Source organism: Oncorhynchus kisutch, unplaced genomic scaffold (genome assembly GCF_002021735.2).
Source record: "Oncorhynchus kisutch isolate 150728-3 unplaced genomic scaffold, Okis_V2 scaffold786, whole genome shotgun sequence".
NCBI lineage: Eukaryota > Metazoa > Chordata > Actinopteri > Salmoniformes > Salmonidae > Oncorhynchus > Oncorhynchus kisutch.
In genome coordinates this window covers 101,959-119,720 of record NW_022262731.1, presented here as the reverse complement: position 1 = coordinate 119,720, position 17,762 = coordinate 101,959, and the positions used below count along the sequence as shown (strand labels likewise).

Below are 17,762 nucleotides of genomic sequence, written 5' to 3'. Positions count from 1 at the left end.
CCGCATGACCACTCTGCCTGACCCTGTACCCACCCACATGACCACTCTGCCTGACCCTGTACCCGCCCACATGACCACTCTGCCTGACCCTGACCCTATACCCACCCACATGACCACTCTGCCTGACCCTGTACCCACCCACATGACCACTCTGCCTGACCCTGTACCCGCCCACATGACCACTCTGCCTGACCCTGTACCCACCCACATGACCACATACCCTGTACCCACCCACATGACCACTCTGCCTGACCCTGACCCTGTACCCACCAACATGACCACTCTGCCTGACCCTGACCCTGTACCCACCCACATGACCACTCTGCCTGACCCTGTACCCACCCACATGACCACTCTGCCTGACCCTGACCCTGTCCTAACCCTGTACCCACCCACATGACCAATCTGCCTGTCCCTGACCCTGACCCTGTCCCTGACCCTGTACCCACCCACATGACCACTCTGCCTGTCCCTGTCCCTGATCCTGACCCTGTACCCACCCACATGACCACTCTGCCTGACTCGGTACCCGCCCACATGACCACTCTGCCTGTCCCTGTCCCTGATCCTGACCCTGTACCCACCCACATGACCACTCTGCCTGACTCGGTACCCGCCCACATGACCACTCTGCCTGACCCTGACCCTTGCCTGTCCTGACCCTGTACCCACCCGCATGACCACTCTGCCTGACCCTGACCCTGTACCCACCCACATGACCACTCTGCCTGAGCCTGACCCACCCCCCTTTACCCACCCACATGACCACTCTGCCTGACCCTGTACCCACCCACATGACCACTCTACCTGACCCTAACCCTGATCCTGTACCCGCCCTCATGACCACTCTGCCTGACCCTGACCCTGTACCCACCCGCATGACCACTCTGCCTGACCCTGTACCCACCCACATGACCACTCTGCCTGACCCTGTACCCGCCCACATGACCACTCTGCCTGACCCTGACCCTATACCCACCCACATGACCACTCTGCCTGACCCTGTACCCACCCACATGACCACTCTGCCTGACCCTGTACCCGCCCACATGACCACTCTGCCTGACCCTGTACCCACCCACATGACCACATACCCTGTACCCACCCACATGACCACTCTGCCTGACCCTGACCCTGTACCCACCAACATGACCACTCTGCCTGACCCTGACCCTGTACCCACCCACATGACCACTCTGCCTGACCCTGTACCCACCCACATGACCACTCTGCCTGACCCTGACCCTGTCCTAACCCTGTACCCACCCACATGACCAATCTGCCTGTCCCTGACCCTGACCCTGTCCCTGACCCTGTACCCACCCACATGACCACTCTGCCTGTCCCTGTCCCTGATCCTGACCCTGTACCCACCCACATGACCACTCTGCATGACCCTGACCCTGTCCTGACCCTGTACCCACCCACATGACCACTCTGCCTGTCCCTGACCCTGTACCCACCCACATGACCACTCTGCCTGTCCCTGACCCTGTACCCACCCACATGACCACTCTGCCTGTCCCTGACCCTGACCCTGTACCCACCCACATGACCACTCTACCTGACCCTAACCCTGATCCTGTACCCGCCCGCATGACCCCTCTGCCTGACCCTGACCCTGTACCCGCCCTCATGACCACTCTGCCTGACCCTGACCCTGTACCCACCCGCATGACCACTCTACCTGACCCTATACCCACCCACATGACCACTCTGCCTGACCCTGTACCCACCCACATGACCACTCTACCTGACCCTAACCCTGATCCTGTACCCGCCCACATGACCACTCTGCCTGACCCTGACCCTGTACCCGCCCACATGACCACTCTGCCTGACTCGGTACCCGCCCACATGACCACTCTGCCTGACCCTGACCCTTGCCTGTCCTGACCCTGTACCCACCCGCATGACCACTCTGCCTGACCCTGACCCTGTACCCACCCACATGACCACTCTGCCTGAGCCTGACCCACCCCCCTTTACCCACCCACATGACCACTCTGCCTGACCCTGTACCCACCCACATGACCACTCTACCTGACCCTAACCCTGATCCTGTACCCGCCCTCATGACCACTCTGCCTGACCCTGACCCTGACCCTGTACCCACCCGCATGACCACTCTGCCTGACCCTGTACCCACCCACATGACCACTCTGCCTGACCCTGTACTCGCCCACATGACCACTCTGCCTGACCCTGACCCTATACCCACCCACATGACCACTCTGCCTGACCCTGTACCCACCCACATGACCACTCTGCCTGACCCTGTACCCGCCCACATGACCACTCTGCCTGACCCTGTACCCACCCACATGACCACATACCCTGTACCCACCCACATGACCACTCTGCCTGACCCTGACCCTGTACCCACCAACATGACCACTCTGCCTGACCCTGACCCTGTACCCACCCACATGACCACTCTGCCTGACCCTGTACCCACCCACATGACCACTCTGCCTGACCCTGACCCTGTCCTAACCCTGTACCCACCCACATGACCAATCTGCCTGTCCCTGACCCTGACCCTGTCCCTGACCCTGTACCCACCCACATGACCACTCTGCCTGTCCCTGTCCCTGATCCTGACCCTGTACCCACCCACATGACCACTCTGCCTGACCCTGACCCTGTCCTGACCCTGTACCCACCCACATGACCACTCTGCCTGTCCCTGACCCTGTACCCACCCACATGACCACTCTGCCTGACTCGGTACCCGCCCACATGACCACTCTGCCTGACCCTGACCCTTGCCTGTCCTGACCCTGTACCCACCCGCATGACCACTCTGCCTGACCCTGACCCTGTACCCACCCACATGACCACTCTGCCTGAGCCTGACCCACCCCCCTTTACCCACCCACATGACCACTCTGCCTGACCCTGTACCCACCCACATGACCACTCTACCTGACCCTAACCCTGAACCTGTACCCGCCCTCATGACCACTCTGCCTGACCCTGACCCTGTACCCACCCGCATGACCACTCTGCCTGACCCTGTACCCACCCACATGACCACTCTGCCTGACCCTGTACCCGCCCACATGACCACTCTGCCTGACCCTGACCCTGACCCTATACCCACCCACATGACCACTCTGCCTGACCCTGTACCCACCCACATGACCACTCTGCCTGACCCTGTACCCGCCCACATGACCACTCTGCCTGACCCTGTACCCACCCACATGACCACATACCCTGTACCCACCCACATGACCACTCTGCCTGACCCTGACCCTGTACCCACCAACATGACCACTCTGCCTGACCCTGACCCTGTCCTAACCCTGTACCCACCCACATGACCAATCTGCCTGTCCCTGACCCTGACCCTGTCCCTGACCCTGTACCCACCCACATGACCACTCCGCCTGTCCCTGTCCCTGATCCTGACCCTGTACCCACCCACATGACCACTCTGCCTGACCCTGACCCTGTCCCTGACCCTGACCCTGCCTGTCCTGACCCTGTACCCACCCACATGACCACTCTGCCTGACCCTGTCCTGACCCTGTACCCACCCACATGACCACTCTGCCTGTCCCTGTCCCTGACCCTGACCCTGTCCCTGACCCTGACCCTGACCCTGACCCTGTCCCTAACCCTGTCCCTGACCCTGTCCCTGTCCCTGACCCTGTCCCTGACCCTGTCCCTGTCCCTGACCCTGTCCCTGACCCTGTCCCTGACCCTGTCCCTGTCCCTGTCCCTGACCCTGACCCTGACCCTGTCCCTGACCCTGACCCTGTCCCTGACCCTGACCCTGTCCCTGACCCTGTCCCTGACCCTGTCCCTGTCCCTGACCCTGACCCTGTCCCTGTCCCTGACCCTGACCCTGCCTGCCGTCCGGTACCTTTTTTGGTTACTACATGATTCCTGTTATTTCATAGTTTTGATGTCTTCACTATTATTCTACAATGTAGAAAAGAGTAAAAATAAAGACAAACCCTTGAATGAGTCGGTGTTGTAAAACCTTTGACCGGTAGTGTATATTTTGGGGATATAAACACGTACATCGCCTCGGGAATAAGAGACTTCCGCTATACCTGTAGTCTGTATCATGCACTCCAACACACCCACTGTTTGTCTGTAAAAATACCATCAGAAACAAGACTCAACCCTCTTCAATAAACAAGAAAAATACGAGGTGAGCCTTTACATTTCTGCAGCTTTATCTCTTTCAGCTGATATAAATATGTTCACGTCATAGTTGGAACTGTTGATCGTTACGTACATGTTTAGACAGGCAGACACACAACAAAAGGTTTGGATTTTTTTTATTAACCTTGGCAAGTCAGTTAATAACACGGTCTTATTTTCAATGACGGCCTAGGAACAGTGGGTTAAGTGCCTGTTCAGGGGCAGAATGACAGATTTGTACCTTGTCAGCTCGGGGATTTGAACTTGCAACCTTTCGGTTTCTAGTCCAACGCTCTAACCACTAGGCTACGCTGCTGCTGATTGACAGGTGTGCGACAACAAACTCTCATACATGTCTCGTCTCGTTTGCAGGTGATCAACAATCAAGACATCGAAATACATCGCTAGTCACACATTATATTCAATAAATACATGTGTCTCATAAACAGTTCCATAAACACTGTCTGGTTATTCATAATCAGGCCTAACTGTAGTTTAGGGGACAGAGATAAGAGGACGATCATCACAGATATCCTTCACATTATTAACCAGGAATTGACTCTGATCATTAAATAGAACCGCAGAGGAAAATACTTCTATGTTTAGACCTCACTATAAATGTGTTCGTCTGTAGTTAATTAATTAGCTAATGGCATGGTGATGACTATTTAAATTATACAAAATAAAGTTATATGATTATTAATGACATTCACTGCTATTGTTTGTTTACTTTGAAGGTAATTCACACAAATAACATAATTAGTCTTGTTTCATATCTAATTTGCACATAAAAGTAACAATATGCCTCATTAGACTAAAATGCTTATTTTTGGAATATCAGTTCTCTCGCTCGCTCTCTTCTTCTCTCTCCTATCTTGTTAATGCTCTCTCTTCCTCTCTCTCCTCTCTTGTTAATGCTCTCTCTTCCTCTCTCTCCTATCTTGTTAATGCTCTCTTCCTCTCTCCTCTCTTGTTAATGCTCTCTCTTCCTCTCTCTCCTCTCTTGTTAATGCTCTCTCTTCCTCTCTCTCCTCTCTTGTTAATGCTCTCTCTTCCTCTCTCTCTTCCTCTCTCCTCTCTTGTTAATGCTCTCTCTTCCTCTCTCCTCTCTTGTTAATGCTCTCTCTTCCTCTCTCTCCTCTCTTGTTAATGCTCTCTCTTCCTCTCTCTCCTCTCTTGTTAATGCTCTCTCTTCCTCTCTCTCCTCTCTTGTTAATGCTCTCTCTTCCTCTCTCTCCTCTCTTGTTAATGCTCTCTCTTCCTCTCTCCTCTCTTGTTAATGCTCTCTCTTCCTCTCTCCTCTTGTTAATGCTCTCTCTTCCTCTCTCTCCTCTCTTGTTAATGCTCTCTCTTCCTCTCTCCTCTCTTGTTAATGCTCTCTCTTCCTCTCTCCTCTTGTTAATGCTCTCTCTTCCTCTCTCTCCTCTCTTGTTAATGCTCTCTCTTCCTCTCTCCTCTTGTTAATGCTCTCTCTTCCTCTCTCTCCTCTCTTGTTAATGCTCTCTCTTTCTCTCTCCTCTCTTGTTAATGCTCTCTCTTCCTCTCTCCTCTTGTTAATGCTCTCTCTTCCTCTCTCTTCTCTCTTGTTAATGCTCTCTCTTCCTCTCTCCTCTCTTGTTAATGCTCTCTCTTCCTCTCTCCTCTTGTTAATGCTCTCTCTTCCTCTCTCCTCTCTTGTTAATGCTCTCTCTTCCTCTCTCCTCTTGTTAATGCTCTCTCTTCCTCTCTCTCTTCCTCTCTCCTCTCTTGTTAATGCTCTCTCTTCCTCTCTCCTCTCTTGTTAATGCTCTCTCTTCCTCTCTCCTCTTGTTAATGCTCTGACTTCCTCTCTCTCCTCTCTTGTTAATGCTCTCTCTTCCTCTCTCTCCTCTCTTGTTAATGCTCTCTCTTCCTCTCTCTCCTATCTTGTTAATGCTCTCTCTTCCTCTCTCTCCTCTCTTGTTAATGCTCTCTCTTCCTCTCTCTCCTCTCTTGTTAATGCTCTCTCTTCCTCTCTCCTCTCTTGTTAATGCTCTCTCTTCCTCTCTCTCCTCTCTTGTTAATGCTCTCTCTTCCTCTCTCCTCTTGTTAATGCTCTCTCTTCCTCTCTCTCCTCTCTTGTTAATGCTCTCTCTTTCTCTCTCCTCTCTTGTTAACGCTCTCTCTTCCTCTCTCCTCTTGTTAATGCTCTCTCTTCCTCTCTCTCCTCTCTTGTTAATGCTCTCTCTTCCTCTCTCCTCTCTTGTTAATGCTCTCTCTTCCTCTCTCCTCTTGTTAATTGCTCTCTCTTCCTCTCTCCTCTCTTGTTAATGCTCTCTCTTCCTCTCTCCTCTTGTTAATGCTCTCTCTTCCTCTCTCTCTTCCTCTCTCCTCTCTTGTTAATGCTCTCTCTTCCTCTCTCCTCTCTTGTTAATGCTCTCTCTTCCTCTCTCCTCTTGTTAATGCTCTGACTTCCTCTCTCTCCTCTCTTGTTAATGCTCTCTCTTCCTCTCTCTCCTCTCTTGTTAATGCTCTCTCTTCCTCTCTCTCCTCTCTTGTTAAAGCTCTCTCTTCCTCTCTCTCCTCTCTTGTTAATGCTCTCTCTTCCTCTCTCTCTTCCTCTCTCCTCTCTTGTTAACGCTCTCTCTTCCTCTCTCTCCTCTCTTGTTAATGCTCTCTCTTCCTCTCTCTCCTCTCTTGTTAACGCTCTCTCTTCCTTTCTCTCTTCCTCTCTCTCCTCTCTTGTTAATGCTCTCTCTTCCTCTCTCCTCTCTTGTTAATGCTCTCTCTTCCTCTCTCTCCTCTCTTGTTAATGCTCTCTCTTCCTCTCTCTCCTCTCTTGTTAATGCTCTCTCTTCCTCTCTCTCCTCTCTTGTTAATGCTCTCTCTTTCCTCTCTCTCCTCTCTTGTAAACGCTCTCTCTTCCTTTCTCTCTTCCTCTCTCTCCTCTCTTGTTAATGCTCTCTCTTCCTCTCTCCTCTCTTGTTAATGCTCTCTCTTCCTCTCTCTCCTCTCTTGTTAATGCTCTCTCTTCCTCTCTCTCCTCTCTTGTTAATGCTCTCTCTTCCTCTCTCTCCTCTCTTGTTAATGCTCTCTCTTCCTCTCTCTCCTCTCTTGTAAACGCTCTCTCTTCCTCTCTCTCTTCCTCTTTCTCCTCTCTTGTTAACGCTCCTCTCTTCCTCTCTCTCTCTTTCTCTCTCTCCTCTCTTGTTAATGCTCTCTCTTCCTCTCTCTCCTCTCTTGTTAACGCTCTCTCTTCCTCTCTCTCTTCCTCTCTTGTTAATGCTCTCTCTTTCTCTCTCTCTTTCTCTCTCTCCTCTCTTGTTAATGCTCTCTCTTCCTCTCTCTCTTCCTCTCTCTCCTCTCTTGTTAATGCTCTCTCTTCCTCTCTCTCCTCTCTTGTTAATGCTCTCTCTTCCTCTCTCTCCTCTCTTGTTAATGCTCTCTCTTCCTCTCTCCTCTCTTGTTAATGCTCTCTCTTCCTCTCTCTCCTCTCTTGTTAATGCTCTCTCTTCCTCTCTCTCCTCTCTTGTTAATGCTCTCTCTTCCTCTCTCCTCTCTTGTTAAAGCTCTCTCTTCCTCTCTCTCCTCTCTTGTTAATGCTCTCTCTTCCTCTCTCTCCTCTCTTGTTAATGCTCTCTCTTCCTCTCTCTCCTCTCTTGTTAATGCTCTCTCTTCCTCTCTCCTCTCTTGTTAATGCTCTCTCTTCCTCTCTCTCCTCTCTTGTTAACGCTCTCTCTTCCTCTCTCCTCTCTTGTTAATGCTCTCTCTTTCTCTCTCTCCTCTCTTGTTAACGCTCTCTCTTCCTCTCTCTCCTATCTTGTTAACGCTCTCTCTTCCTCTCTCTCCTCTCTTGTTAATGCTCTCTCTTCCTCTCTCTCCTCTCTTGTTAATGCTCTCTCTTCCTCTCTCTCCTCTCTTGTTAATGCTCTCTCTTCCTCTCTCTCCTCTCTTGATAATGCTCTCTCTTCCCCTCTCTCCTATCTTGTTAACGCTCTCTCTTCCTCTCTCTCCTCTCTTTTTAATGGTCTCTCTTCCTCTCTCTCCTCTCTTGTTAATGCTCTCTCTTCCTCTCTCTCCTCTCTTGTTAATGCTCTCTCTTCCTCTCTCCTCTCTTGTTAATGCTCTCTCTTCCTCTCTCTCCTCTCTTGTTAATGCTCTCTCTTCCTCTCTCTCCACTCTTGTTAATGCTCTCTCTTCCTCTCTCTCCTCTCTTGTTAATGCTCTCTCTTCCTCTCTCCTCTCTTGTTAATGCTCTCTCTTCCTCTCTCCTCTCTTGTTAACGCTCTCTCTTCCTCTCTCTCCTCTCTTGTTAATGCTCTCTCTTCCTCTCTCTCCTCTCTTGTTAATGCTCTCTCTTCCTCTCTCTCCTCTCTTGTTAATGCTCTCTCTTCCTCTCTCCTCTCTTGTTAATGCTCTCTCTCCCTCTCTCCTCTCTTGTTAATGCTCTCTCTTCTTCTCTCTCCTCTCTTGTTAATGCTCTCTCTTCCTCTCTCCTCTCTTGTTAATGCTCTCTCTCCCTCTCTCCTCTCTTGTTAATGCTCTCCCTCCCTCTCTCCTCTCTTGTTAATGCTCTCTCTTCCTCTCTCTACATTCTTGTTAATCGAACTGCACTGTCCAATTTACGGTAGCTATTACAGTGAACAAATACCATGCTGTTGCACAACAACAACAAAAATGTTTATCAGGGAAACTGGTTTGATACATTCACCTCTGAAGATAAATAATGTACTTCCATTCAGTAATCTGGCTCTGATTGGTCATCCTGAGGATCAGAGATACAATGTAGGATAGTTTTGTTTGATAAAATCTATTTTTATATTAAAATGTAGGAACTGGTATCTACAGTTTGAACCTCTGCTGTCTCTGGACAGAGCCTGGGATTGAACCCGGGTCTGTAGTGACACCTCAGGCACTGCGATGCAGACTTCTGCGCCACTCGGAAGGCCGGATGGGCACTTCTAATGTACCTCTATGGCAGCACCCAAGGAGCTTGAATTTATTTTCTGGTGAAGTAGTGTCCCCATGAGTGACAGAACACTGAGCCAATCACAGCGCAACTAGAGAATATTACCAACCCCTACGCTCCGTATATTCCGCTGGCTGCCCCACCGCCACAGAAAGCACTGAGGTAGGCTGAAACACCTGCATTTTGGAGCTGTCTTAACTAAAGAAAGTACTGAGCTGGGCTGAAACAACAAAATGAAGATTGGTTTTCAGAAACAGGCCTATAAATATTGAAAGACGCAGAGAAAGGATTAGCTATAGACCAGGGATCATCAACTAGATTCAGCCGATCATCAACTAGATTCAGCCAATCATCAACTAGATTCAGCCAATCATCAACTAGATTCAGCCAATCATCAACTAGATTCAGCCAATCATCAACTAGATTCAGCCAATCATCAACTACATTCAGCCAATCATCAACTACATTCAGCCAATCATCAACTACATTCAGCCAATCATCAACTACATTCAGCCAATCATCAACTACATTCAGCCAATCATCAACTACATTCAGCCAATCATCAACTACATTCAGCCAATCATCAACTACATTCAGCCAATCATCAACTAGATTCAGCCAATCATCAACTAGATTCAGCCAATCATCAACTACATTCAGCCAATCATCAACTACATTCAGCCAATCATCAACTACATTCAGCCAATCATCAACTACATTCAGCCAATCATCAACTACATTCAGCCAATCATCAACTACATTCAGCCAATCACATATATCTCTCGATTATGCATGGAAATACTTTAGAACAGATTTCAGAAATTAAAATCACTTGGATCTGATTTGCTGGTGTTTTTACAGTTTTATGTCCAACATCAATTTTTTTAACTAAAAATAAATATTTATACATTTTTGCTCAGGAAACTTATATACTGCATATTATGACAGACAGCAGGACTATAGACTGTATATTGTGACAGACAGCAGGACTATAGACTGTATATTGTGACAGACAGCAGGAGTATAGACTGTATATTGTGACAGACAGCAGGAGTATAGACTGTATATTGTGACAGACAGCAGGAGTATAGACTGTATATTGTGACAGACAGCAGGAGTATAGCCTGTATATTGTGACAGACAGCAGGACTATAGCCTGTATATTGTGACAGACAGCAGGACTATAGACTGTATATTGTGACAGACAGCAGGACTATAGACTGTATATTGTGACAGACAGCAGGAGTATAGACTGTATATTGTGACAGACAGCAGGAGTATAGACTGTATATTGTGACAGACAGCAGGAGTATAGACTGTATATTGTGACAGACAGCAGGACTATAGCCTGTATATTGTGACAGACAGCAGGAGTATAGACTGTATATTGTGACAGACAGCAGGAGTATAGACTGTATATTGTGACAGACAGCAGGAGTATAGACTGTATATTGTGACAGACAGCAGGACTATAGACTGTATATTGTGACAGACAGCAGGAGTATAGACTGTATATTGTGACAGACAGCAGGAGTATAGACTGTATATTGTGACAGACAGCAGGAGTATAGACTGTATATTGTGACAGACAGCAGGAGTATAGACTGTATATTGTGACAGACAGCAGGAGTATAGACTGTATATTGTGACAGACAGCAGGACTATAGCCTGTATATTGTGACAGACAGCAGGACTATAGCCTGTATATTGTGACAGACAGCAGGACTATAGACTGTATATTGTGACAGACAGCAGGACTATAGACTGTATATTGTGACAGACAGCAGGACTATAGACTGTATATTGTGACAGACAGCAGGACTATAGCCTGTATATTGTGACAGACAGCAGGAGTATAGACTGTATATTGTGACAGACAGCAGGACTATAGCCTGTATATTGTGACAGACAGCAGGAGTATAGACTGTATATTGTGACAGACAGCAGGAGTATAGACTGTATATTGTGACAGACAGCAGGACTATAGCCTGTATATTGTGACAGACAGCAGGAGTATAGACTGTATATTGTGACAGACAGCAGGAGTATAGACTGTATATTGTGACAGACAGCAGGAGTATAGACTGTATATTGTGACAGACAGCAGGACTATAGACTGTATATTGTGAGACAGCAGGACTATAGACTGTATATTGTGACAGACAGCAGGGCTATAGACTGTATATTGTGAGACAGCAGGACTATAGCCTGTATATTGTGAGACAGCAGGACTATAGCCTGTATATTGTGAGACAGCAGGACTATAGACTGTATATTGTGACAGACAGCAGGGCTACGCCGGTTCTCTCTCCACCATCAGATGGCGCTAACATACAGTACTTCTGTAACGTTCTCTCCTCGTGTTTCAGATGGCGTTGACATATTTCTGTAAAGTTCTCATCGTTTTTCGTTGGAAAAATGTAACCACCACGCCTAGTATATGATCCATTACAAATAACTCATAGAATATGCTCATTCCCAATTTGCCTATAATAATGCATATTTGTAGATTATTAGGTTATTATAGGCTATTTTACACGTGTATTGAACATTGAAAGTGCATTTAGTCCGTGAGATGTTAGGAAATACGACTTCACTTGTTTTTAATGCAAGTTTTGTGTTTAACCCCCACAACAAATCCGCTGCCGAAGCCGAGCAAACCGTGCGCACCTGGCACGCTGCACAAGAGAGAGGGCGGGACAGGCAAAAGTCTACTAGTGGACACCTCCAAAGTTCCAACTGTCCCAACACTGGGACATTCCTTTACACGGGTCGCCCTCTGAATAAAACCCAGCATGCCTGGTAATGTTTGTTAACGGGTGGTAATAATGTATGTAATACGGCTGTGATAAGGTATGACGCTCTATATTTACGTTAGTGTGGGCTACACATGTCATTTGAACTTCAGCACAGCTCTCGGCAGTGTTCTGTGTGGATAGAAATGTGATTTGCTTAGTGGGATTGCCCTTCGAGTTTGCTCCACCCAAAGAGGATATGGGCTGTTGGAGCAGGGACTGGGTTATGTTGCCAAAAAAAAGAGCCGTTAGCTGAAGTTGCTGAACTATTGGAAAGCCATGCTGAGAAGTTCGGGGGTAAAGTCCTATTTGAGTTTTAATCACATGGCATTTTAAGAATGCTTCAAAGATGGCGGTAGCTACAGTAATATCGGGGAACCGAGTAGAAAAAAGTGGATTTTTAGAGGTTTTAGTGAGGGACCGATGGCACAATGTTTTGGCCAACTTGAACGGAGAAGCTCTAACGTTGAGTTGCGAGGACCTGGGAGAGAATGTGACCCTAAACGGCCTCACCAATGGATCTTACGGGTGCAACGCAACTCAACCGGATCACACAAACAGTCCGAAAACTGCGGTGAGGACAGCTTTCACGGATTTACAGGAGCAAGTCCCAGAGGCGATCGCAAACAGAAAAAGATGTGTGAAAGTAATAAAGCAAGAGGTAGGAGGACTCGGCATCAGCATAAAGGGAGGAAAAGAGAATAAAATGCCGATACTTATTAGTAAGATCTTCAAAGGTCTGGCTGCGGATCAAACCCAAGCCTTGTATGTCGGTGACGCGATTCTGTCCGTGAACGGTGTGAACCTGCGGGACGCTACGCATGACGAGGCGGTGCAGGGGCTCAAACGAGCCGGGAGAGAGGTGACGCTAGAAGGTAAGAACGGAACGGGACCAACTGTCGTTCGATACATTCTTTCTTGGTGAAGTGTGGGGGCCCGGGGGCGTCCTCAAATCTAAATGCAGGCTGCCAGAGGAATTACGCACATTAATATTTCTGCTCTCAAACATATGAGTGATCAACCTCTGTCAACTGGGTCCACAAACAAACATGAATCTTTTTTTTCTTCTTTGATTTTCTAAATACTTTCAATATTATTACTTTCAATATTAATTTCCAATCATTTCCAATTTCCAATGCCGGGGCAAAAGGATGCCCATTTGAAACTCCAAAATAGTGTTCATTTTTTGGGGCAATAATGAAGATTAACTGAAAAATTCTTATGTTGTTTCTTGCAATAGCCTTCCCTGACTTTAAAGATGATTTATCTCGAAACTGTGATTCCTAAAAGATGTGTCTGGAGATTTGGTCAACTCAAATCAGGAATGAGCAGGGTGAGCTCTACCATAATGACCTCTTATTCATGTTCTCATTACATGTAGTGCAACAAGACCACTTATGGTCTGTAAAGTTCTCAAATTAAGCAATAATGCAGGAGGGGGTGTGGTATATGGCCAAAATACCACGGCTAAGGGCTGTGTCGGAGTGCCTGGACACAGCCCTTAGCCGTGGTATATAGGCCATATATCACAAAACCCTGAGGTGTATTATAGCATAAATATATTTAAACAAACATAATTGGAATTACCATGGTAACAACCAACTATCAACTCTCTCTCCCTGATTTATAGATCAAATCAAATGTATTTATAAAGCTCTTCATACATCAGCTGATATCTCAAAGTGCTGTACAGAAACCCAGCCTAAAACCCCAAACAGCAAGCAATGCAGGTGTAGAAGCACGGTGGCTAGGAAAAACTCCCTAGAAAGGCCAAAACCTAGGAAGAAACCTAGAGAGGAACCAGGCTATGTGGGGTGGCCAGTCCTCTTCTGGCTGTGCCGGGTGGAGATTATAACAGAACATGGCCAAGATGTTAAAATGTTCATAAATGACCAGCATGGTCAAATAATAATAATCCCAGTAGTTGTCGAGGGTGCAGCAAGTCAGCACCTCAGGACTAAATGTCAGTTGGCTTTTCATAGCCGATTATGATAGAATATGAATCTGAATGAAGTAAAACATCAACTCTGTCAGAGTGCTGAACAATCTAATAGGATGGTTGTTTTTATTGGGGATTTTTTAAATTAATTATTTTCCATAACTTTACAAACGTTTTTGTATTTAACTTCAACTTTTAGAGGCAAAAATATCTGTTTTGAGTATCTGTTGTCAACTCTGTAAGTGGCTTGTCAACTCTGTCACTTGATGGCTAACCACCTTAAAATCTTCTTTTTTTGTGTGTCAATATTCTGAGAAAATAATGTGTAATCACTGTTCTGCAGCAATAGGCTTAAACAATGTAACTATTTTCTGTACAAGACTTAAGGGTTCATGTTTGCTTTATAAATGTTGTTTTACGTTCTAAATCTAGAAAAACTCAAATTAGCCATGGAGCATTATATATTGCTATAAAACAAAACATTTTCACCTGCTAAAATAAATGTTTTCAATAGGCCTATCAGCAACGTCAACAGTTTACAGAATAAGGATATCATATTATGTCCCTTGTTGGTAAATATTTAGGTGACTCCCTCTCCATGTTGCGAAATCAAATACTTTGAATTTCTGAGGAAATCTTTATCATCCAACCTTGGGAATCGTACATCACAGGACTGGGAGTATAATATCAAGTTTTGCCCAAAACAACACTGGCTGGTTGATGGCTGGCACGCACGCACGCACGCACATAAACAACCTCTACCTCACTATGTAACCAGACAACATAAACAACCTCTACCTCACTCTATAACCAGTAACTAGACAACATAAACAACCTCTACCTCACTCTGTAACCAGACAACATAAACAACCTCTACCTCACTCTGTAACCAGACAACATAAACAACCTCTACCTCACTATGTAACCAGGCAACATAAACAACCTCTACCTCACTCTATAACCATTAACCAGGCAACATAAACAACCTCTACCTCACTCTATAACCAGTAACCAGACAACATAAACAACCTCTACCTCACTATGTAACCAGACAACATAAACAACCTCTACCTCACTCTATAACCAGTAACCAGGCAACATAAAGCCTGTATAAACAGTGTGACCTTCCCCTGAGAGAACAGGGTTATTACAGTTGCACACACACACACACACACACACACACACACACACACACACACACACACACACACACCACACACACACACACACACACACACACACACACACACACACACACACACACACACACACACACACACACACAGCAGGGTTATTACAGTTCAGCAGAAGGAAGTAGGGTCCCAGCAGGGTAGAGCAGAGGTCTGCTGTAATGATAAGCTCAAAGACAGTACGGGGTTGAAGTCAGAGGAGGCTAGTGGGAGGAGCTATAGGAGGGCGGCCTCATTGTCATCGCTGGAATGGAACTATTGGAACGGTATCAAACATATGGAAAACACATGTTTGACTACATTCCATGTATTTCATTCCAGCCATTACAATGAGCCTGTCCTCCTACAGCTCCCCCCACCAGCCTCCTCTGGTTGGAATGCATTGTCCTCCTGAGAGTTCTCTCACTCCAGACATTCAACGTCATGTGTGTGTGTGTAAAGACTGTTCTGAAGAGCTAATAACAATATGTACATACTGTAGCATGTTCTATGTTTGTGAATTATGAATGAAGCATGGGGGTAATGTACAGCAATGACTACAACATGATTACAATGTATGCCTTTGAGTACACCGTGTATGAGATACAGTATTGTACCTGAGAAGCTGAGTTCTGGTCAGAGGAATTGGAGTGAAGATGAGGAAACAGCTGAGTTGTGCTTTACTGTAATACTCAGAGGACTCCCGTGTTTCAGCTTCTCTCTAACCTGAAGCCTCACTACACCAGAGGACTCCCGTGTTTCAGCTTCTCTCTCTCTCAGTTGAAGCCTCACTACACCAGAGGACTCCCGTGTTTCAGCTTCTCTCTCAGTTGAAGCCTCACTACACCAGAGGACTCCCGTGTTTCAGCTTCTCTCTCAGCTGAAGCCTCACTACACCAGAGGACTCCCGTGTTTCAGCTTCTCTCTCAGCTGAAGCCTCACTACACCAGAGGACTCCCGTGTTTCAGCTTCTCTCTCAGCTGAAGCCTCACTACACCAGAGGACTCCCGTGTTTCAGCTTCTCTCTCAGTTGAAGCCTCACTACACCAGAGGACTCCCGTGTTTCAGCTTCTCTCTCAGCTGAAGCCCCACTACACCAGAGGACTCCCGTGTTTCAGCTTCTCTCTCAGCTGAAGCCTCACTACACCAGAGGACTCCCGTGTTTCAGCTTCTCTCTCAGCTGAAGCCTCACTACACCAGAGGACTCCCGTGTTTCAGCTTCTCTCTCAGTTGAAGCCTCACTACACCAGAGGACTCCCGTGTTTCAGCTTCTCTCTCAGCTGAAGCCCCACTACACCAGAGGACTCCCGTGTTTCAGCTTCTCTCTCAGCTGAAGCCTCACTACACCAGAGGACTCCCGTGTTTCAGCTTCTCTCTCAGTTGAAGCCTCACTACACCACAGGACTCCCGTGTTTCAGCTTCTCTCTCAGCTGAAACTTCACTACACCAGAGGACTCCCGTGTTTCAGCTTCTCTCTCAGTTGAAACTTCACTACACCAGAGGACTCCCGTGTTTCAGCTTCTCTCTCAGTTGAAACTTCACTACACCTTTTCCCAGTAGGGAAGTCCTTCACTTAAAGGCGGACAAACAGTTGTTACATCACAATGTCAATATCATTTTCTAGAAAAGGTACAATGTTTGTATTACACACACACACACACACACACACACACACACACACACACACACACACACACACACACACACACACACAATGATGTTATATCCTGTGTAATACACAGTGTGGTAGTCTCTAGTGCTGAAGTGACCTCTCATTGAGTCTCTACTGTCTACTGCGTGGCTGCCATCAAAATTCACCTCTCTGTGTGTGTGTCTCATTGAGCCTCTACTGTCTACTGCCTGGCTGTCATCACATTCACCTGTGTGTGTGTGTGTGTGTGTGTGTGTGTGTGTGTGTGTGTGTGATCAGCAGGCAGTCAGGACTACAACGCTCTCTGCATGTTGACTGGTTGTTGTGTCATCAGAGAAGCTCTCATGACTACACCAGCTGTTAGTAGTAGTGAGGCCATACACACACACGCACACGCACGCGCACGCACACGCACACACACACACACACACACACACACACACACACACACACACACACAAGCTGTGATGACAGAGTGAACCATCTACTCCTGGCCCTAGTACAGTTTATCAGTTTTCTCAACACTCCTGTAATCCACTCTGTGAATTTACTGTTCGTTTACTTTGCCTGAATTCATTATTTGAATATTGTCCTTTAACTTGTTTCCCCATAAAGCTCCAGTACAGACTCCCCACCTTGTTGTTCTTAACATAGAAGTCATGCTATGAACACAGTCAATCTCACTGTGATATTATCTAATAGTGTCACGTTCTGACCTTAGTTCTTTTGTTATGTCTTTGTTTTAGTATGGCCAGGGCGTGAGTTGGGTGGGTTGTCTATGTTAGTTTTTCTATGAGTTGATATTTCCGTGTTTGGCCTGGTATGGTTCTCAATCAGAGGCAGCTGTCAATCGTTGTCCCCGATTGAGAACCGTACTTAGGCAGCCTGTTTCCACCCTGTTAGTTGTGGGTAGTCGTTGTCCCCGATTGAGAACCGTATTTAGGCAGCCTGTTTTCACCCTGTTAGTTGTGGGTAGTCGTTGTCCCCGATTGAGAACCGTACTTAGGCAGCCTGTTTCCACCCTGTTAGTTGTGGGTAGTCGTTGTCCCCGATTGAGAACCGTATTTAGGCAGCCTGTTTTCACCCTGTTAGTTGTGGGTAGTCGTTGTCCCTGATTGAG

The 17,762-nt window shown here is 47.2% G+C and overlaps 1 protein-coding gene across 2 annotated transcripts in view; it reads left to right on the top strand.

Annotated features, from left to right (window-relative positions):
* The first annotated feature begins 11,823 nt into the window (after positions 1-11,823).
* The window catches only part of LOC109888183 (beta-1-syntrophin), a 68,975-nt gene continuing 63,036 nt past the window's right edge, over positions 11,824-17,762 (top strand). Inside the window, exon 1 of one of the 2 annotated variants that reach the window (XM_031816391.1) lies at positions 11,824-12,758. In XM_031816391.1, the coding sequence (XP_031672251.1) occupies positions 12,233-12,758 (526 nt within the window). In that variant the 5' untranslated portion in view covers positions 11,824-12,232. The remainder of the gene's footprint in view (positions 12,759-17,762) is intronic. The other variant, XM_031816392.1, reaches the window with a different exon arrangement.